The 21,818-nt window shown below is 38.9% G+C and overlaps 1 protein-coding gene across 4 annotated transcripts in view; it reads right to left on the bottom strand.

Annotated features, from left to right (window-relative positions):
* Positions 1 to 6,706: 6,706 nt before the first annotated feature.
* RPGR (retinitis pigmentosa GTPase regulator) overlaps positions 6,707 to 21,818 on the bottom strand; it is a 52,636-nt gene continuing 37,524 nt past the window's right edge. For 2 of the 4 annotated variants that reach the window (XM_044911503.1, XM_044911505.1), the window contains 5 exons: positions 18,287 to 18,400; positions 16,809 to 16,866; positions 15,450 to 15,538; positions 14,112 to 14,114; positions 6,707 to 7,182 (listed from right to left, as the gene is read on the bottom strand). In XM_044911503.1, coding sequence (XP_044767438.1) covers positions 6,976 to 7,182; positions 14,112 to 14,114; positions 15,450 to 15,538; positions 16,809 to 16,866; positions 18,287 to 18,400 — 471 coding nt within the window. In that variant the 3' untranslated portion in view covers positions 6,707 to 6,975. Of the gene's footprint in view, positions 7,183 to 11,032; positions 11,036 to 14,111; positions 14,115 to 15,449; positions 15,539 to 16,808; positions 16,867 to 18,286; positions 18,401 to 21,818 lie in introns of all 4 variants that reach the window. The other 2 variants (XM_021681714.1, XM_044911504.1) reach the window with 1 other exon arrangement.

Genomic DNA, 21,818 nt, shown 5'->3' with positions numbered 1-21,818 from the left:
CTGTGATTATTTTACAAGACAAGTGCCCCAGTTTGTAAAAACTTAGTGTCATGAAAAAAAAACATGATGAGAGAACTCTTCAAGATTAAGAGAGACTTTAAGAGACAACCTAATACAATGCATGGACCTTGAGTGATTCTCAATTTAAGTGAACTGGCTTATAAAAGATGTTTTGGGAAGAACAAGGGAAATCTGAATAAGAGACTGAGTGGTAAGTAGCGGATATTAGAAAATTACTGATAACTTTGTTAAATGAAAATGCTGGCACTGCAGTTATGTACAAAAATGTCATTTTTAGAAATGCATACTGATGTATTTAGGGTTGGAATGTCAGGATGTCTGGGTAGAACATGGAGCAAACACAGCAAAGTGTAATTGACTTAAATCTATGTGACAGGCTCATAGGTGTTTATTATATTGATCCTACTTTCCTACATATTTGAACTGTTTCCCAGTAAATTAAAAAAAACACAAGAGATTGATGTTAATAACCAGATTTCATAATTAAAATCCCTAGCTTTAATTTCTAAAATTGTATAGTATCTAGTAATTAATGAGGAAAATACTTTTAAATCCCGAATTGGTTTACACTTTTATATAATTTTTGTAATTCTTAATTACTATATGCAGTAAATTAAATAATTGTAATAATTAAGGAGTTAATGTAAATCTGATGCCAAGTTGGGAAATAAACATCTAAACATATGAAATCAAACATTCCTATGGACAGAATTTTAATGATTTTCAAACAACTGACAGACTAAGACTTTTCATAGAAAACTTTTCTGTTACAATAACCTTCATGCCCACAAGGAAAGTTCTGTAAAAATTTTAAAAAGTGTGCTACTATTTTGACAATTCTAAACAAATTACTCATAAAGATTGTGAGGAAGTTCGATAGGTTTTCTAGAATATAAAGACAATTTCTTTCACCTTGGGACAGATGTTTACCAGTGACTGAACCAGATAAGACTTTTCTTAAGTAAAAATAAAAAGGTATCATTGTTGTTTGTACATTTCTTTCTTTTTTTTTTTTTTAAGTAATCTTCACACCCAATGTGGGGCTCAAACTCACAACCCCGAGATCAAGAGTCGCATGTTCTTCCAACCGAGCCAGCCAGGCACCCCCATTTATATATTTCTTAAAGTTAGGTACAGCTCTCTAGTCTGCTGCTAACCTTACTTGGGACACCTTACCTATCATATTATACATGTATTATACATGCCAGATGAATGTGGAAGAGGAACTATCTGGGAGTGCAACCTGGCCTGGACAGGTAAGTTTCCCTGCTGTAGTTTTAGTAGGTAATTTTAGGGTTATGATAGCCTTTCCTGACGTTTTCAGTAATGAGGGTTGTGTAGTGACCGTGTGACAAAGTATCACCTGTTACAATTGTTGGAGGGACGGTTATCAAAAAGCCTGTCGGTCTATTGTCTCTTAACTTTAATGTAGCTTCTTCCAGCAAAAACATCTCACTTCACTGTATTCAATATACTTATACTCCATCATGCCCCCAACTCCCATTACTCAAGAAGGCCTAATGTACATAGGCATGCAACAAAAAAATGACCTCAGTAGAATGATCAGATCACTCTTCTAGTTAATTCTTTAGCTCTCATTTGCTGCTTAAAATCTGGTATCTAACTAGGGAAGATTACAGTTCAGATAAATCCAGGGCCTAATTAATTTTTTTTTTTTTTTAAGATTTTATTTATTTGCGAGAGAGCGAATGAGAGACAGAGAGCATGAGCGGGAGGAGGGTCAGAGGGAGAAGCAGACTCCCTGCCGAGCAGGGAACCTGATGCGGGACTCGATCCCGGGACTCCAGGATCATGACCTGAGCCGAAGGCAGTTGCTTAACCAACTGAGCCACCCAGGCGCCCCTAATTAATTCTTTTAACATATTTTCCTTGTGAACAAATTTCTCTTGCCAAAATACTGTACTGTTTAGAACAGAGGTTGCAAATTGCTTCTTGTTGGCCAAATCCGGCCCGCAGCTACGGCTTGGCTCCCCCCTAACCTATATACATGCATGCATGTACGTGCATGCACACAAATGGGTTATCCATAGAAAAACCCAGATTTCTACCTTCTTTTAAAAATGCTGAGCATCTGGCAATGCTGGGCCCGTCTTGAGAAACAGTAGTTACCAGCTAGAACACAGTGGCAGCAGTTCCGATATGCACACCTGCTTAGCCTTAGAAAATATTTTAGTTATGGGACCCCTGGTTTAAATGCATTGTTTGTTCAATTCAATAAAATATCCCCTTCACTCCTGAGATGAAGACTCCAACCTTCTGATTTGTCTCCTCTTTTGACTTCTTGAGACTTCTTATTCTTACAAGGTAAAAAAGTAAACCACATTTTAAAGTTCTGTCTAAAAAAGATACTCTAAGATTTTTAAAGAACTACTATCAGATGAAAAATCTTTAAACCATGTGCCCTGGCAAAAGGAAATTTGGAGTACGGAAATGTTTTCAGTTTCAATAGCCTCGCAAAATCAAAGCAGGCAGAAAAATGCTTAACTGAAATTCAGGAGCACAATAAAGACATCAGTCTGGCTCTCTCACCAAATAATTATTCTGAGTTTCATCTCTGATTCCACTGCCGCTTAGGTCCCTGAGAGTAGAAGTCTGTGACAGTGACTTGGGCTTCATTCTTGTTGTCAACCCTGATGATTTTAAAACTAGTTGGCCTAATTTTCCCCTTTGGGGTGCTTCGGATGGTGTTTGCTACTTCTGCTGGAAGAGATTCTCTTCTGCTCATGGAAAGACTTTCTTTTCCCTCTACAGATTTATAATAGCCTATGGGTAGAATTATACTGCAATACACCATATGGGAAATATGTTAAAAAAATGAGTTCAAGCTTACAGTATGTGTGTACAAATTTCGAAGAAACAAATCTTTATCCAAACTCTACGACTTCACATGTGATCATTTATTTGCTAATCATTTGACGTTGAACACGGGCCCCCTGGGTCTGGGATCCTGGGAAAGATAACCCCGCTACAATTCCTGCTTTGATGTAATTGGTGGCATCTTAGAGAGAAGTTTCAACACCACAAAATGTCTCCACTGAAGATATTTTATCATTAAAATTCCAGGATTTAGCAAGAGTCTTTCCATTTTAGGAAAGTCAGAGTAAGAATACAAGAGAGGAGAGGCTATAAAAAATTGAGGGTTTTTTTTGTGGGATCGGTAGAGCTCTCAAACTAACGTACTACTACGGGTTGAACTGTCTCCTGGAAAAGACACTGAAGTCCTAAGCTCCGGGACCTCAGAATGTGACACTATTTGGAAATAGAGTCTTTAAGGAGGTAATCACATTAAAATGAGGTCATTAGGGTGAGTTCTAAACTACTATCCTTATAAAAAGGGGAAATTTGGGAACAGAGATAGACATGCACAAAAGACAGACAACGTGAAGACACGGAAGGAGAAGGCCTCGTGAGGACAAAGGATTGGAGTGATGTATTTACAAGACAAAGAACGTCTGAGGTGACCAGAAGTTAGGAGAGAGGGAGCATGCCCTGCAAACACCTTAATTTCAGATGTCTGGCCTCCCGAACTATGAGACAATACATTTCTATGGTTTTAAGCCACCCAGTTTATGGTACTTTGTTACAGAAGCCCTAAGAAAATAATACAAGCACCTTTTCAGAACTGGATAGTTTCTTCATACATAGGAGGGCCTTAGTGCCTACCAATTTTTTCTTTTTTTTAAAGATTTTTTATTTATTTATTTGAGAGAGAGAATGAGATAGAGCAGGAGAGAGGGGAGGGTCAGAGGGAGAAGCAGACTCCCTGCCGAGCAGGGAGCCCGATGCGGGACTCGATCCCGGGACTCCAGGATCATGACCTGAGCCGAAGGCAGTCGCTTAACCAACTGAGCCACCCAGGCGCCCCCAATTTTTCCTTTTCCTTTAATGTTTTGACATGGATTTGCATGCTGTTTTATGATACCTTAAAAATTCTACCACTACTAACATTTTCTAAATTAATATCCTTAGAACACTTGGTCCATAGTAATCTGAACAATGTCAATGACCCCCTAATGTTCAACTCAACAGACTCTATTTTCAGGTCCCCAAAATGTCAGTAAAAATGGCCAAAGCAAATTTACTATATAAAGGAGAGAGGGGAATTCGTGGAAAAGATAATGAAGATGAATAGTTTGGGGATTAAGATAAATCATTTCACTTTCTATTAAAGCTAAGGTTATCAGTAAATATAATTCCTTTTATTTTTGAAACTGGTATAAATTGATCATTTTATTCCATTCTATCAATGATCTTTTCCGGCTTCTTTTTAAGAGTTCTCAAATATGTGAGCTTTGTTTTTTGTTTAAGTTTAGTGTCCACTAATCTCGTTTCCATCCAGTTAGGAAACAGGTTTTTAAGTTGCCCTAAGAGCTCCAGTTGAGAATGCAGAGTCATTCCCCATTTGCTCCCTTGTACTCCCCAGTAACTGTGACTCTGTTCTTAGTTTCTGGCATGGTATCTGGCACAGAGGAAGTGCTCAGTTAGTATTTCTTCAAAGTAAAAGCCAGATGTGACACCATGTTTAGGAAACAAATATAACACAAGCATTTACAGTCCATGGGCAGACAACTGGTACGGTGCTTTTATGCAGTTTTGTTTTGTTTTTTTTTAAGTATTTACTCATACTGCTAAAACCAACTCTTGCTGTTGATGATTCTCTACCAACCGCCTTATTCAAGTCTGAACTGCTTTGAGGCCTCCCAGAAAGCAGGGATACCCTGCCTGTTTGTTATGCTTGTCTCATGTCCACCTCTTCCCAGTGCTCGGACTTAATCCTTTCTTTGGTCTGTAACCTGTCCCATTCTTTTCAGTAATCGGCCAAACGACTGGTATGGTGGGTAGGCTCTAAGATGGTGCCTGTGACTCTTGCCTCCTGGTCTCCTTGCCGTCATCCTGAGTATGAGTAGACCCTGTGACTCACTTCTAACCAATAGAATGTGTCAAAGGGGGCAAAATACCACTTCCATGATTATGTTACCTAAGACTGTGACCCCTGTCTTGCTAGCAGCCTCCATTAACTCTCTTGCTGGCTCTGATGGAGGAAGCCGCCATACAGAAAGGCCTTTCGTCAGAATAAGAGTGCTATTGGTTTCTATCGCTACATAACAAATTATTGTAAACTTAGGGGATTAAAACTACATATATTTATTATCTCATAATTTTCATGGGTCAGGAGCCTGGGCAGTGCTGAGCTGTGTCCTCTGCTCGGGGCCTCACAGGGCTGCAGTCAGGGTGTCAGCCAGGGCTACGGCTTAATCTGAGGATTGGGTTCCTCTTCCAACCTCACTGGTTATTCGCAGAATTCAGTGCCTTGCAGTTGGAGGATGGAGGCCCTCACATCCTGGAGGCTTCCCACCATTCCCTGGTACATGGCCCTGTCTGTAACAGGGCACTTTGCTTCTTCAAAGCCGGCAGGAGAGCATCGCCACTGCTTTGAATTGCTCCGACTTCTTCCATGTCTGACCTCTAGAGCCTCTTTGAAAGGGCTCACCTGATTAGGTCAGACCCATCTAGGATTATTTCCCTTTTGCTTAAAGTTAACTGATTAGGAATTTTAATTACATCTGCAAAACGTCTCACCTCTCCCACATAATGGAACCGAAGCAATGGCGTGGTATTTCATCATCTTCACGGTTCCTGCCCACACTCAAGGGGAAGGGAGTATTCAGGGCAAGCAGAGCCCTGACGGAAACCGTGGGGGCCATCTTAGAATCCCGCCCGCCACAACTGGTGTGTCTTAGTACTGTCGGTGAGCTGTCTCGCGGTCTATAGCCTACGGCTCGGTGAAGTCTTTTTGCAATACTGCGCTAGCGCTGGAGCGGCAACAGCACGATCAGAACTCCCTAAATGTATTTACACAGGAGACTATTTTGTAAGATTTCAAGATCGCATCTACTCTAGACTAACGTCCCTCTGCGTGAAACACAGGAATGGAGTTTCTTTTCCTGTCTTCAAATGGGGCAATGGTCACCGTGAGTGAAGAACAAGTGTGTTAGCCGGGAGCTGGAATGGTGAGAACGAGGGCGGCGTGCCCCACTGAGTGGCCAGGATCCGTGAGCGCAGGACGGCAGCGGTTCTGTCGGAGTACATCTAGCAGCCTTACGCTTCCGATCCCCGCGGCAGGGGGCTGGGCCACGGGGCCAGCCCGGCTACGGACAGCTGCAGCGAGCAAGCCTGGCTGTGTGTGGTCGGGTTAGAGGCCGAGCTGTGGCAGGTGAAACACTCCAGATCATACCACAGAATCTGCCACATTTCCGTGCCACGTCGCCTCCCTAAAGCAGACTGGGAGGCAAAGAAATTTCGAGTTTCTCCACGAAGATGTACTGCTTACAGGGTGGCCCTGATATTTTCTTTACTCAGAGGTAAATGAAGTTTGTGTCTCGCAATATTTTCAACATAAACAGATTTTTTTGGCCCCCGTTCTGTGAACTGACAGAGAATTCCAAGTACCTCTACATTTTATTCATACTCATACATTTAAACAGTGGAAACGACCAGATATAGTTTATTAAAATGTTCATTAAAAACAGTTTTGACTCAGTTTTTTAAAATTGCAAATACATTAAAAACTGTTACAGTGTCATGAGATTGCAAATGTTGCCTTATGAAATTATAAAGAATTTGTTTAGTAAAAACTATGAAATATTTTAATTTAAACTTCACATATAAAAATATATATTTTATTGCAACACTGAACAGTCAAGGCCACAACACTTGAAGGAGAGTTTGAGATACACATATTTTAAAATTGCTTGTCAAAAATATTAGCATAAATAAATACCAAAACTGGTCGTAATATTCAAACCAAATAAAACATATTATTAAACTTGTGTCTTTAAAAGTTTGTTATCAGAAACTTTCCTTCAGAAGTCAAATTGTTTTTCAAGTATAAATTACAATGTGCTTGGTGACCACAGAAACATAAATATGTATTTATAGTATCGTACAAGATTTTGACCTTCTCTCCATATTTGGGGGTGAAGTATCCTGATGATTTTGCCCCATGTGGTTCTGGTTGGCATCTTTCTTACTGCTTTTAAAAGCTATTTGATCTCCTATCGGTTTTATCTCTGGGAGTGGCTCATTATTACTCTGCATACTTTTCTGACTCGTCAATGACATCCTTTTAAAGAGGAAAATCTAGAAAAAAACCCACACACACAAAGAATTCATTTCAGTAAGTGAATAGTCACTTAATAGTATTTAGGGGGTATAATTTTCAACTAGTCTTAACATTATTTCATCACATCTTTACGGGGCACCATGTGTACAAAGGTACACTCTCAGTGTCCATCAGCCTCTTCTTTTACCAATGGCAATCATGCTTCCTCCCCGAAACAAGACCTTTCAGGGTTTAACTTTCAACACTATCTCAGTGCCTTGGTAATACATTATCATTTTTCTTCAAAGAGCAAATTCAGTATTTCACTTTGTTGTGTTGTTAAGAGAAAAAAAGATGAAAACTAGGATATTCTGGAGGAGGACAGACCTCCCGTTCCTATAGATCAGAACTTCTGGCAAAATGTTAGCGCTGCCAAATGATGGCTTTGGGAGCCCCAGGGGTCTGACTAGGCAGGTGGATATATGGATCTGCTGCTCAGGGGAGGCTGGGGCTGTGAACAGGCAGATAACAGCCGGACAGAGGAAAGCAGACGCCACAACCCAGGGACTGCAGGCAGGCAGAAAGGAGAACAGAAGAAAAGAGACTGAGGGAGAGCCAAGTGTGAGATGCAGGCAGAGGAGTGAGCACTGGGGACAGAGCTTTGTAGAAACAAGATCAGGAAAGAGAGGCACCTCAGAACTGAGGGAGGAAAACGTGTTAAGAATGGAGTGCTCAATAGGGTACATACAGGAGAATTTGAGAAAGAGGACGATGGAAATGTCCCATGGGATTTTAGCCCTTTAGAGGATGTAGCCAGATAAAATAAGATTCCTGAAGAGTGACAACACATACATACGTTGGTTTTGACAAGATGCCAAAAACAAAAAAAGCAAGTGAGGACTTGGCTCCTTTGGAAACCAAAATGATGTGAATAATAGCTGGCCTTTAGTCTTTAAAGAATGGAGGAACTCAAGTGAAAAGTGGCGACCCAAAAGGTCAGAGTCTAGAAAAAGGGTCTGTGGGCTACAACGGAGGAACTCCTGTTTCATTTCTGCTATTGTGGAGGAATCTGTATCTTGAAAAATTCTGCTACTACAAAATACCAAGAAATGCTGAATAAGTGCAAAAAACATAATTTTATAATGTGTAAGTAAGTTCACAAAAACAAAATGAAGGAAAATCCCTGTGGGCCAACAAATGAAGAGGGAGCAGGAAACCTCAGAGGCGAGGGAGGAATGAAATGGCATTTATTGATCTCACAACTTAGACTCATTTTGTTAATGTATATTTGATCTCATAAAATGTGGAAACTTGGTACTGAGACCCCTCCACAAAGTAGGGACCCTCTAAGAACTATGCCCTTAATGTAAGTCCACCTACAAACATTCGGAGATGACAAAATACCATGGCTCTCCTGGTCTATGCTTTGAGTGAAGGAGAACCATGTTTTCCTAATGAGAGGCTGGGGTTCCCATTTACTTTACTGGTGTAGGTGGGAAAGCCCTAACTGAGAAATTAACTGAAAGTGGTCCTGGAATGGTAACACCCAGGGGAGCTAACAGAGGCTAATACAAATTCTCTATGGATGGATATGCCTTAATGTAAGTCTTAAAGGGGTTCCACAAAAAGTCCCAGTTGAACATGCACTCACAATCTGAATTTCAAAACACATAAGGAAACAAGATAGTACTAGCAAGTCAACCAGAGCAACAAACAGATTTAGATTGCTAAGGATGTCTGACATTGGAATAACTAAATATACAATATAAAATAAGTATGTTTAAATTATTTAAAGGACCAGAATAAAAAATATGAGCACAAAACAAGATACTAGTTTTTAAATGATTGATTTGAAAAAGAATCAAAATAGAATTTCACTTCAAAATGTGAAAAATATAATCACTGAAATAAAAATGCAACAGGTAGGTTGAAAAGATTAGTCTCAGCTGTAAGGAAACTATGGAATCAAAGAGCTCTGAAATATGAAAGCTCTGAAATTCCCTGAAATATTACTTAGACGTGGACAACGGGAAAGTAACATTAAAAGACATGGATAAAAGAATGAAAAGTTTTGTATCAGAATTCCAAAGAGGAGAGAGGAAACATTCAAATATATAATGGATGAGAATTTTCTTAAACCGATGAATGACTTGAATTCTCAGATTCAAGAGTCATAATGAATTAGAAGAAAGTTAAAGCAAAAAAATTCCCATCTAGGCATCTCGTAGTGAACTGAAGTACATCAAAGATAAACAATGTAAAAAAACCAGCCAGGGAGAAATGATAGATTATATACAAAGTTATCAGCAATTATACTAAAGCAAATTTCTTAATAGGAACAACGGGAGCAGATATCAAGAGAAAAATAACTGCCAACCAGCCATACGATCATTCATTTGCAAGTGAACAGAAACTAAAAAAGTTAACTACAAAAAGAAATCTATGACAGGAACTTCCAAAGGATTTCTTCAGGGAGAAGAAAAAGGATCCCAAGAAGGATATCTGAGATGTAAAACGGAATTGTGAGTAAGAAAGTGGTATAACAAATAATAGTAACATTTGATTGGTGAGGCCAAAAAATTAAAATACTGGATACAATAATATGTAAAATGGAAAGGAAGGGGTGATAGGAGAGAAAACTCTTCTAAGATCTTGGTATTACTTGAGGAAAAGACAGGAACATTAACTAGCTTTAGATTTTAGGTACGTATGTTAAAAAATTTAAAGACAAAATCCAGCTTATAGGCCATCTACAAGAGACTCATCTAAAACACAAGTAAAAGAATGAAAAAAGATGTATCGAAGTGCTAATCAAAGGAAAGCTAGTACAGCTCTATTAATAACAGATATACTTTAGCATTTTTTAGAGATAATGAAGAATACAAATAGTAAGATGATAGATTTAAATGTAACTGCATTAATGATCAGATTAAATATAAATGGGCTAGGGGCGCCTGGGTGGCTCAGTTGGTTAAGCGACTGCCTTCGGCTCAGGTCATGATCCTGGAGTCCCGGGATCGAGTCCCACATCGGGCTCCCTGCTCAGCGGGGGGTCTGCTTCTCCCTCTGACCCTCCCCCCTCTCATGCTCTCTCTCTCTCATTCTCTCTCTCAAATAAATAAATAAAATCTTTAAAAAAAAAAAAAAATATAAATGGGCTAAATGCTCCAATGAAAAGACAGGGATTTTCAGATTAGATAAAAAAAGCAAAACCCATCTTTTTGTTGCCTAAATCAAATGCACTTCAAATACAAAATCACAAATGAATTAAAAGTAAAAAGATGGAAAAAGACATATAACTCTAATCAAAAGAAAGCTAAAGTGGCTACGCAATATCAGACCAAGCAGATTTCAGAGCAAATATTATCAGGGATAAAGAAGTCATTTCATGATAAAGGGGTCAATTAATTAAGAGAATATAACAATCCTAAATGTTACAGAACCTAATAAGAGCTTTAAAGTACATGAAGCAATTGGGGCGCCTGCGTGGCTCAGATGGTTAAGTGTCTGCCTTCGGCTCAGGTCATGATCTCAGGGTCCTGGGATCGAGCCCCGCATCGGGCTCCCTGCTTGGCATGGAGCCTGCTTCTCCCTCTCCTTCTACTGTTCCCCCTGCTTGTGCTCTCTCGCTCTCTCTGTCAAATAAATAAATAAAATCTTTAACAAAAATAAAATAAAATACATGAAGCAAAAACTAATAGAAGTACAAGGAGAAATAGATGAATCCACAATTGTATTTAGGGATTTTAATACTCCTCTCTCAATAATAGATATTACAAGTAGACAGAAAATCAGGAAGTATAGGAAATACTTAAGCAACGCTATCAACCAACTTGATGCAATTGACATTGATAGGACACTCCACCCAACAACAGCATGCTTCTCAACCTTCTCAAGTGCACATGGAACACTAACCAAGATAGACCTGATTCTGGGCCACAAAATAGGTCTCAATAAGTTTAAAAGGACTCAATTCATACTGAGTATGTTCTCCAATCACAATGTAATTAAATTAGAAATTAATATCAGAAACCTCAATGGAAAATACCCAAATATCTTGAAATTAAATAACCCATAAGTCAAAGAAGAAATCAGAAAATATTTTGAACTGAATGAAAATGAAAACACAACATATCAAGTACTTCAGAGAAAATTTATAGAACAAAAAGCCTGTATTAAAAAATAAGAAAAGGCTCAAATCAGTGACCTCAACTTCCATGTTAAGAAACTAGAAAAAGAAAAGCAAATTAACCCAAAGAAAGTAGAAGAAAGGAAATAATAAAGATTAGAGTGCACATAAAATATAATACAGAACAATCAGTGAAACCAAAAACTAGTTCTTTGAAAAGATCAATAAAATTGATAAACTTCTAACCAGTTCATCAGGGAATAAAAAACAGAAGACATAAAATAAATCTGACAAAATCTATGCAAGACCTGTACACTAAAAACTACAAAACATTGCTAAGAAAAATAGAAGACATCCATAAATGGAGAAGTATCTTCATGAGTTAGGAGACTTAATATTGTTAAGATGTTAATTCTTCTTAAATTCATCTGTAGGTTCCAAGCAATCCCAATCAACATCCCAGCAGGCATTTTTTCCCAGTAATTGACAAACTGATTCTAAAAATTCATATGGAAATGCAAAGGGCCTAGAATAGCCAAAACAAGTTCGAAAAATAACAAAGTTGAAGGAGTAAAGCTTCCTGACTTCAAGACTTATTATGAAGCTACAGTAATCAAGACAGTATGGGACTGACACAAGATAAACAGATCGAAGGAACAGAACATAGACTCCAGAAATGTGCCCACACATGGAAAAGTTAACTGATTTCTGATTTCTGTGAAGACAATTCAGTAGAGAAAAGGTAGTCTTTTTTCAACACATGGTGCTAGAACGATCGGATGTCCATATGCAAAAACAAAAAACAAACAAACAAAAAAAACCCACAAACCTTAATTCATACCCTCACCATATAAAAAATTAACTCTGAATACAACTCAGCAATATAAATGAATGAACTATCGATACATGCATGAATGGATTTCAAAACAATTATGCTGAACAAAGGAAGCCAAACAAAAAGAGTACACAGTGTAGGATTTCATTTATATAAAAATCTAGAACTTACAAAATAATGTATGATGATAGAAGGAAGATCAGTGGTTTGCTGAGGACAGCAGGGGTCAGGGGGCATAGACAGGGGTCACAAAGAGGCACCAAGAACCCTCTGCCAACAATGGCACTGTTTACTCTCTGGTGATTATGGTTTCACAGGTGTATGCATATGTCAAAAGAAATCAAATTATATACTTTAAATATGGGGCATTTATTATATGTCAATTATACCTCAATAAAGCTCTTTTTAAAAAGCAGGGGAGTCATTATTGGGTGACCTGAGAGAGACTGTCTCAGGTTTTAAGCTTGGGGAAAACAGACAATGAGAGGAGACCATAGGTATAATCTACCTCAAATTTTCCTCACAACATAGAGTCTAGCTAACTGTGTACTTGAAGCGAGTGTGCTCATTTGTAGCTTGCAATGGGGAACAAAGCATACCATCAGAGAAAAGGTAGTAACTAGGAAAGGCAAGAATTCACAAGCATGCTTTTTTTGGTGGAGACATTCTCATCTCAGCGTCTTTTATTTACGGTAGTGACAGTGAATAAAAAATCTATTGACTGTGAACTGGCATGGGGAACTATCCAGGGGATCTGCCATGTTGCAGCTAGTTTCTGAGGGAAGGCATTTGTTCTTTAACCTCTGTATCTGCAGTCTCTGGCCTTGTGCCTGGCACATTAAGAGATAACCAATTAGTATACGCTAAATAAATACATGAATAAACTAACTCTATAATGTAATTATTTTTAATAGCTAAGAAGTTTACTACTTTTTTCATTAGCTACCTTAGGTGGAAATGAAGCCAATAACACGTTTTTCTTAGTAGCTAACTGTGGATCCGAATTATCAGCAGTGGCTACAGTGTGGAAAAGTAATATTTGGTAATTTCTAGATCTAACAATCACCTACCAGAAGATCTCTGCCGCCAGTTAAGATCATAGGTCCTAACCTGTCTATCTGAAACATTTAAAATTACCAAAACAAAATTCAGTGGTGAATTCTGTTTTGTAGATGCCAAGAGTACAGTTCTTTCTTTTCCTTTTTTTGGATTATCTTTGCGGTATCTGTCTAAATACCCAGGGGGTGGGGGGATGGGAATGCAAAATCTCAAACATATGTTTCTTTTGATGTAAGTTAATGCATCATTTACTTTCCAAGCTTTAAAAAGTTTGATTTGTTTGGCTTGGATGGTATAAATAGGTTAGAGACACTCTAGATTAAAAGAGGTCATATGGGATTGACTAAAAGAAAATCTCACCTAAATCATCTATTTCCTTTTTAAAATATGGAGAATAAGAGTATGTTCTTTAAGTAGAAATACATTTATTACTGCTTGACTTTTTAAATATGATTTTCATTACTTTTTGTTTCCTTTAACCAAGGACATGTACATTTACTGAAGTATATTTTTCCATTAGGTATAAATGAGAATTTGAGCAGAATCCAGGTTTAAGACTACATTCTTCAGCCTGGCACCTGCAGCCTGCTGTATCCTGGCCTGACCTCACCTTTGTCCCGTCCACTGCTGCCATTGCTCGGGCCCCCTGCCTGGCCTGCTCCTACGGGAGCATGCCACTCCCCCGTGCCACATGGCATTTCTCCCCTGGCTCAGCCCTCTCTCCTAGCCCTGTGTATCCAAATCCTCCCACCGATGGGCAATGCCATGCTGAAGGCTGGACAGCCTGAAAAATTCCCAAAACTCGATCATGTGTTCTAGAACACACATTTTCATTTGGTCTGTGTGTTTCAAATATTTTCTTCTGCTACTTCACTTCATTTATCCTCTTAGGTTCTTCTGTCTCCTGACTCCTTTACTTTTCATCTCCCTCCCTCATATTTGACTTTCTTTTCCAGAGTCTTTCCCTGAGCTCTTACAATTGGAAAAAAGTCTTCACAGGATCGCTATGAAGTACAGTAGAATATCTGAAATGTTCTTTTCTACCAGACAGAGAGAATCTGTTCCTCACACTTGATGGTACACGTTATAATTCTAAGGAGGAGAGTAATTCTGAGAGTATCCTTTGAGCCAGGTCACAGCTATCTCTAAACATAAGGCAATTTTTATAAAGATAAGAATACTCACAAAGTAATTTTTAATAAAAGATAACAACAGGGGACCTGTGCCAAAATTTTAGCTTGAAATTTCTGAAGTAATTCTGAAAGGAATTTCAGAGTGGCAAAAGACAGGCTGTTTACTCCTCTAAGGGCTGCTCCTGGTTTTACCCTCCTCCTGTCCTCTTCCTTACCTCCTTACGTTTTATAGTTCATTATCAACCAAAAATATTTACTGAGCATTTACCATGTCCCATATACCAGGGACTGTGCTACATGCCAAGGATCCATTGGAAAGCAAAACAGAAAATAGTTTTTGTCCCACAGAGCTGAAGGCCAGTGGAGAGAGAGAGTCATAAAGCAAGTAAATGTACACTTCACTATGAAATTGCCAATTACGATAAATACAAAGAAGGATGAGAAAAGGGTGTTACGTGACAGAATAGTAATGGGACATAATTTATCTAAGTGCAGCTGGTCACAAAAGGCCTCTATGTAGAAATAACTACTTTAAGCTGAAACCTGAAGGCTGAACAGGAATTAACAAGGCCTTTCATTGATCTTTTCTTCCACATTTCCTCCTAATGCTTCTACCTGGAAATGTGCTCTCCTGATTACAGAAGGTTCCCCTGCAAGTGGAAAGAGTAACTTCCAAGAAGAAGAAACATATCTCTCAGACTATTAACAACTCCAAAACAGGTATTTGGCAGGAGAGGCTGACGTAGCGTGTGGTCACGTTTCCTAAGCAACAACATCCTTATTTTTGCATTCATCCTCCTATTTCTTGGTTTTGACTTACTTTTTTCTAGACTCTCATGATGATTATACTCATAATTTAAGCAAGAAAGTTCTTTTGTGTATCTTTTCCTGTAAGTTGAATCAGTGTGAATGGGATTATTGAAAGGAACATGCTATTAAATTCTGGCTGGGCCACCTGACTCCATCTAAAGTCCAGGAAATAAATAGCTATGTTAAAACATGAAACATCACTTGAAATTCTTCACATGTTTTGGGGCCATAAAACCTCATATTAAGGAGGTAAATTATATGAATCACTATATAAAAAGTAAAAGGAGCAATTCAATACTTTGGTCTTAACACTAAAATGAAAAAATAAATTTCACTTACCTTTGATTTTTTGACGTCTTTACTTGGTGTTGATTCACTATCTTCCAGGACTTCTGAAGAACTGCTCTTTGCACGGTTATGCATGTTTCCTATAATAGAATATATTGAGAAATATGTTTTTCTAATAACGAGAAGAAGGAAAGTCCTGATGCCCTCAGTGCAACGCTATCAAGCCTGACCTACGGGGTAGCACTACAGAGAGCGTATCGCTACCGCTGAGGCAGTAGACAAGGTCTCTACTTCATAGTTCCTAGCGGGCGGAGTTAAGGCAAAAAAGCCCAGAATGACCCGACCAGTGTTGGAGATGTTTGCATGACAAGCACCCAAACACAGCTACAAAGGTAACAGTGAGTGTCAGGAAAGAGTTCTGTAAAATATAAATTACCTTTTTAAATTAACCTAGTTATAATTAAATTCTTTGTACTCAAATGGACATGTTACTTTTTGGTGTTTCAAATTCATCCACAAGTTATATAACGGAAAAATAATCTTTAAAGTATACTCATGAAGTATATGCGTTCTTATAATTTTATATTATCAACTACTTAAATCTTACTTTTAATTAGTTGCAAAGAATACTTACAGACACTATTTTAGTAAAACTTACTACTCTGTTGAAGTTAGAAGGAAAAAAGCATGAAGGGAAGTCCTCCTCCTCCTGCCTAAGTTCAGATCAGATATCTACTACTATGAATGGTCATTTTTAATGAGAACACAGCAAAAAGCACACTTTGATGTGATGGTGTGGAACATGATATAAGGGTTGTACAGCAAAACCCAGATGATCTGGCTGTAGAAGATGTAGGTCTCCAGGGTAGTCGCAGTCCCCTCTATTCTGTGGCACCTGTTCTCCGACACCAACAGTCAGGCCTGGGAAAGGACCTGTCTTAAATGTCCACGATAAGATGAAAGACCCACGTCTGAGCCCTGGGGGAAATAACGGGATGGCCAGCCGTAGCTCCAGGCCAGCCTGGTCTTTAGCAGTGGGGTCTGGCAGTGCCCACCAGAGACATAAACTGAGATGGGGGACAAAAGCCCAACTTACTACTACTGGTTGAAAAGAAAAGAAAGGGTAGTGAAAAGCCTGTCCTGAACCACTTAACACTGATACACGAGTAGCTGGGAGTGATGCGAATATTTTATATGAAGAAGCCGTGGTGGTGATTAATGAGAACAGGTACTCCTGTGTCACGTATTTCAGCGCTTGTCATGAGGCCCATGTGACAGTAAAAGGCAGGAAGCAGGATACACGTCTGTAGGCTTTAGCGCCTCAGCTACAGCATATGCGTGCGGACGTATGCATGCATGCGTGTGTGTATGTTAAAGTAGCTGGCCTTCTGAAGTCAAACGTGTTCACACCTTTTGGATTTTCATTGTATTCACAAATAGCCCGTTCCTCTTGGTTGGTTTTCTCGTCCTATAAATGATAAAGAAACAATATAATAAAAAACATAATTGTGATGGGCTGGAAAACATCATCTGGGTTTTAGGCAAGGGTTCTCGAGTCAGCCTCTAGCTAACAACATAAACACGTGACTACTGCTTCACTTTGCTGGGCTTTTGCCTCAGATGCTGAGTGACTGCTAACGTCCCTTCTAGCTTTAAGTTTTTGGATTCCAAAACGTTGTATGATTCAAGAATTCAACTCCAAGAAGATTCAGGAACGTTAGTTGGTAAATGAATTGGCTCAACATTTTACACTGTCAAACTGGAGTTTCAGGAATTCTATGTTAAAGAATTTCAGGGACTACCCAAACTGGAACTCATAAATATTCCTTATAAATCTTTCCCTCCCTCTGAAAGAAAACAGTAACGGCTAGAAGCTTTTTTTTTTTTTTTCCCCCTCAGTGAGAGGAAGGAGTCTTGAGAAAGGAATTAAGAAGATGATCTCGATAGCACAGCCCCATTTTGTAAATTAAAAATACATGCACATGAAACAACACAGGTTTACAAGTACACATTCAAATAAAAGGACAAGCGTGTTTCAGTGGTTGTCTGTGTTATGGAAAAGGAGAACACAAAGGGAATCAATTTAAGTAAAGAGAAGCCTTGCGCAGACCAAAGATGCAAGTGATTCATCAACAAGAAGGTATGATTAGAGGTACAAAAACTGAAAATGAAAACGAATCGACATAGTGTCGTTTTCAGTTTCGTTTTCTGAATTCTATACCTATGAAGTTAACCCAGAGCAACATTAGCAAATGAATGATTTCAAACCTATCAACTGTCTCCTAGCAGTGTCCCTCTTGGACAAAACTGCCAAATAGAAGAGATGTTTCTGGCATCCCTAGCTCCACTTTTAGGATGACTTCCTCTTCCTCAGTGATAGCTCCCCCTTTTCTTCCTATAATTCCTTTCTTCTACACCACATCTGTACAGAACTGATCACAGCCTCAAAGACCGCTGTGAACAGCTTTCACTTGTCCACATACATGTAAATATACACATGTATGTGTGCACACACCCACGCCTCATTCCTGCCACCAGTATAGGGCTCCTAACTTTGTAATTTGATCATTTCAAGGACCCAGTGCTGAACTTCTCGGTTAATTTCTCAACAGTATATTGTACTGGCCCATATCAGTTCATTTCCACTCAAGCGGGGAACAAACTGCTACCAAGAAGTGTGGAAAGGGTGTTAGAAACAAAGTGTGCCTGATTTATAAATCTGCCAAAGCTTTTCCTATAGCGCATGAACCAAGTTATTCAGAGAAGTATTTCTGCTCCCAAAGGAAGCTGGAGTCTGCCCTCTGCAGAGACCATGGAACTTGCTCTTAGGCAGGATCTCAGGATTTAAGCACATATCATCATACCTTTTCAGTGGTGTCAATCAATACCTTTTCAGCTGAGTTGTCATTGGCTTCATCCGCTGGTATGTTCTTCTTGCCTTCTGGATATTCATCAATTTCCTCATCCATGTCCTCTAGTTCTTCATCTGAAAATTCATGATCCTGTGTCAAAATTGATAATCAGGGAAGAGGTAAGATTTTCTTTTTAAAAAAAAAACAGATTTGATATTGCAGTCATAAATAATTTATATCATCTCAAAGAATACACAGAATATGAATTCAAATACTGAAGGCAAAGAAATAAAATGCTGCATAACCTATCATGCATATCAAGTTACTATATTACCAAGGCTTTTCCGCACATTGATCTATTTCAACATTTTCAATGACTAGGATTCCCAAAATTCTATTAGCGTCTACTACAAGGTTAAAATGGAAAAAAAATTAAATATGCTTTCTGAGCTGTCTCAAAAGAATGCTTTTAAACTTTAGAGAAGTTAAAAAGCTTTCTACTGTAGCATTATAACATAATCATATCTATATATTATGCTCATTTTCCAAAACATAGGGATTTAAAATCACTTCAGAAGTACAATTCACTGATATTCACGCGAGAGAGTTAAGTATAATTACTTACATTCCAGGAAGAAGATAAAGGGACATAGGCAGTTTAAATGGTTTGCTCTCGATTATTTAAAGCAGAGGGAAAACCAGAGGCAGAACTTAAGTCTATCTGGTCCTGTCCAACTAATCCAAATTATAAGACAGCCTGTCTATGGATTTGATAGAGTAAATCATGTAATACTAAATATAGGCGAAAAATATTAGTTATATTCTTTATTCTATACTGAGTTTTTTTCACAGTTTCATATTTTGGGTAGAATACTGCTTATTTTTTTGTCATTAAGAGATCAGGCTCCTTATTGGACTTTTTTTCCTATGCTTTTCATTTATGCACTTCTCTAATGGCCCCTAAAATAGGTGAGGCAGTAAGTAATTAATGCCCTTTACTCCCTTGAAGGATGTTTTTACAAAGTTCACCTCGCCATATTTGCCTCAGACGATATACACCCTTTATATCCCTTTAACACAGTAACTAGCTTCTCATGGTTCACCTTCCTAGTTGCTGTTTGGCTAAGGATGAGCTGGACACCCAAAAGAATCTTTAGTGGGTGGTCTGAAAATAATACCTCTCATAATTAACTCACCTTTCTTCTGGCAAAATAGCAAATGTGAGAGTTCAGGCTAGGGTGACTTACTGTTACTTAGTAACAGACGTTAAGTGGCATCCTCAGGCCAACAGCACTAAGGGTGTGGCCTGATAGCATTTTCACCAAGGACAAGCAATCCAGAAGTGAAGCCTGGAGATTTAAGAGTTTCGGCAGTGACGCAGTTACGCTGAGAGGGCTTGACTTAGGTTAAGCAAAGGTCATGAGGCGGTGCATGTGGGAGGGGAACACAGAGAGGAAAACAGCGTACCAGGGTAGACAGCTATATTAAAGGATGTGCTGCACGTTTAGGTTGGGTAGGGTTAACTATGAGGTAGCTACCATTTACCAATAATTTCTAAAGCTTTCTTTTTTCCTGCATAATTTCCCCTCTAAGTGACTTATATTGTATATTATGCCGAGCCAGAAGCACATAGAAGGTAAAATGATCAGAGACTACTTTGGAGGGGAATGGGAAGCAAGATTAACTAGATTTAAGATTTATGGCTGATAGATAGATGTAGTCATGAATGTATATAAACGAAGGCCAATTGGAAAGAACAGTGTTCCCAAGACAGAGAATTTCAGACTCTGTCCGTCTGTCTCCCACAGGGAGGGGTCAGTGAGCTGTGTTGCAGCAAAGTCCTCTTCTCTTGGAGAATTCTGCTAGTTTAGCACCTGGGTCAACTCCCATCGTGCTAGTTAACTAAGATATTAATGTAACCATAAGACAATATCATGCTATTATAAAAAGGAACATGACATTTTATCTTATTTTAGAAATAAGCAAAACACTCATTTCTTATAATGAACTATAAATTTACTCATAACTTTATGAAAATCTGTAACAATGAGTAACTGCTGGAACGGTATCATTTTCTAAATTTGAGAAAGCTCTTAGAAAACATTTTCACTAGAAATCACATCAGTTGTAGAACTTTGCACTTAAGCACATTTAGAATTAATCTATTCACATCTGGACAACTACTCTAAATCACAGTACTTACCTTCAAACTGAAACAATTTAGGAGAGATTGGCAGAATACTGTCATTTTACAAAGAGAAAGGGCAAAGTTTAAGTACATTCTTGTCACCAGAACCACATAAGACGTTAAGTAGTCTAGAATGGTCAACGGAAACACGTCTTGTGTTGGGACCACAGGAGCGAAGGGAAGGGGGCCTGGCTCTCGCAGAGGGACAGTTGTCTTGCTGGTCAGGCACAGCACTGGGAGCTGCAGTCTTGGGTGTGGCCCAGGGCCACATTTCTTATGGGAAATATCAAGAAACCGAAATGTTCCTCATGAGGTTTCAGTTTGCTTAAGAATACTACATTGCATACTGGAGAAACTTGAGGTTGCTCTCAGCAATTGGCATAGTGGTCATCTGGGGGGATGAGAAATGCCTGGAAGGGGGTTTGAAGGGAAGCCGCTGGGGAGCGCTCTACCTTGATCTGGGTGTTGACTATGTGGGCGGGTTCACCTTGTGGAAAATGCACTGAGCTATACACGCACGAGAAATGCTCTTTTCTAGATGTATTATATTTCAAGAGTTTTAAACAAGTTTTTTAAAGCGACTATAAAGTATAAAATTTTGTGCTACAATTCTCAATTTATGAGATGCCTCAATGTCATATAGGGTAGACAATGTTTTCCAAATAGGTTAATAGAGCATAAAACCTTATATCTACATAATACCACGTGGGGAAATGTATATATTTAAAATCTCAATCTCAAGGCTTTTAGGACAAGAAGGGTTAACATGGCAGTTCATGTTTTTACTGCACTGGAACTCACTGAGGCAGGGAGAGAGAGCGGGGAGGGCATTCAGTACAGAGACCTAGGTACTGCTATCCAAGCTCTGTACCATCAGCCACGGCCTGAGCAAGGGGTCTAATAATATTACTTTACAGTCTCTCTGTAGAATGGGAAAATGACACCAGCAATACCTACCTCAGAGGGTTCGTATCAAAATTAAAAAGATTATTTACAGAGAAAATAACACAAGCAAACAATGAGCATCTGTATATAAGTGATTTTAAGACTCCCTAGGATACACTGAGGGCCATCAAAAACCAAGATGCTTGGGCACCTTTTTGCCATAAAGTCCCAGATCTTATCACTAGAAAATAGTTGATTTAAAGTGTTCACGTATTTGTTCTACCCTCTCGCACAGCTCCCTTTACTGTCTGCCAGGCCCAGCAGCTAGAACAAGCAAGGGAAGAAAGCAGGACCCATCAGGAGCAGCCTAGGACGACAGGGAAGTGGAGGGGCGCCTTGGCTGGACTGTGGGCCAGTGCTGCCTCAGGTCCAAGTCAAGTCCAGAAAACACTGCTACAGTATAAAGTTTCCCGGTATTTCGGTGTTGGCAATGGA

Source organism: Neomonachus schauinslandi, chromosome X (genome assembly GCF_002201575.2).
Source record: "Neomonachus schauinslandi chromosome X, ASM220157v2, whole genome shotgun sequence".
In the NCBI taxonomy this organism is placed as follows: domain Eukaryota; kingdom Metazoa; phylum Chordata; class Mammalia; order Carnivora; family Phocidae; genus Neomonachus; species Neomonachus schauinslandi.
Note: the sequence above shows the minus strand (reverse complement) of the source record. Positions and strands in the feature narration are given on the sequence as shown.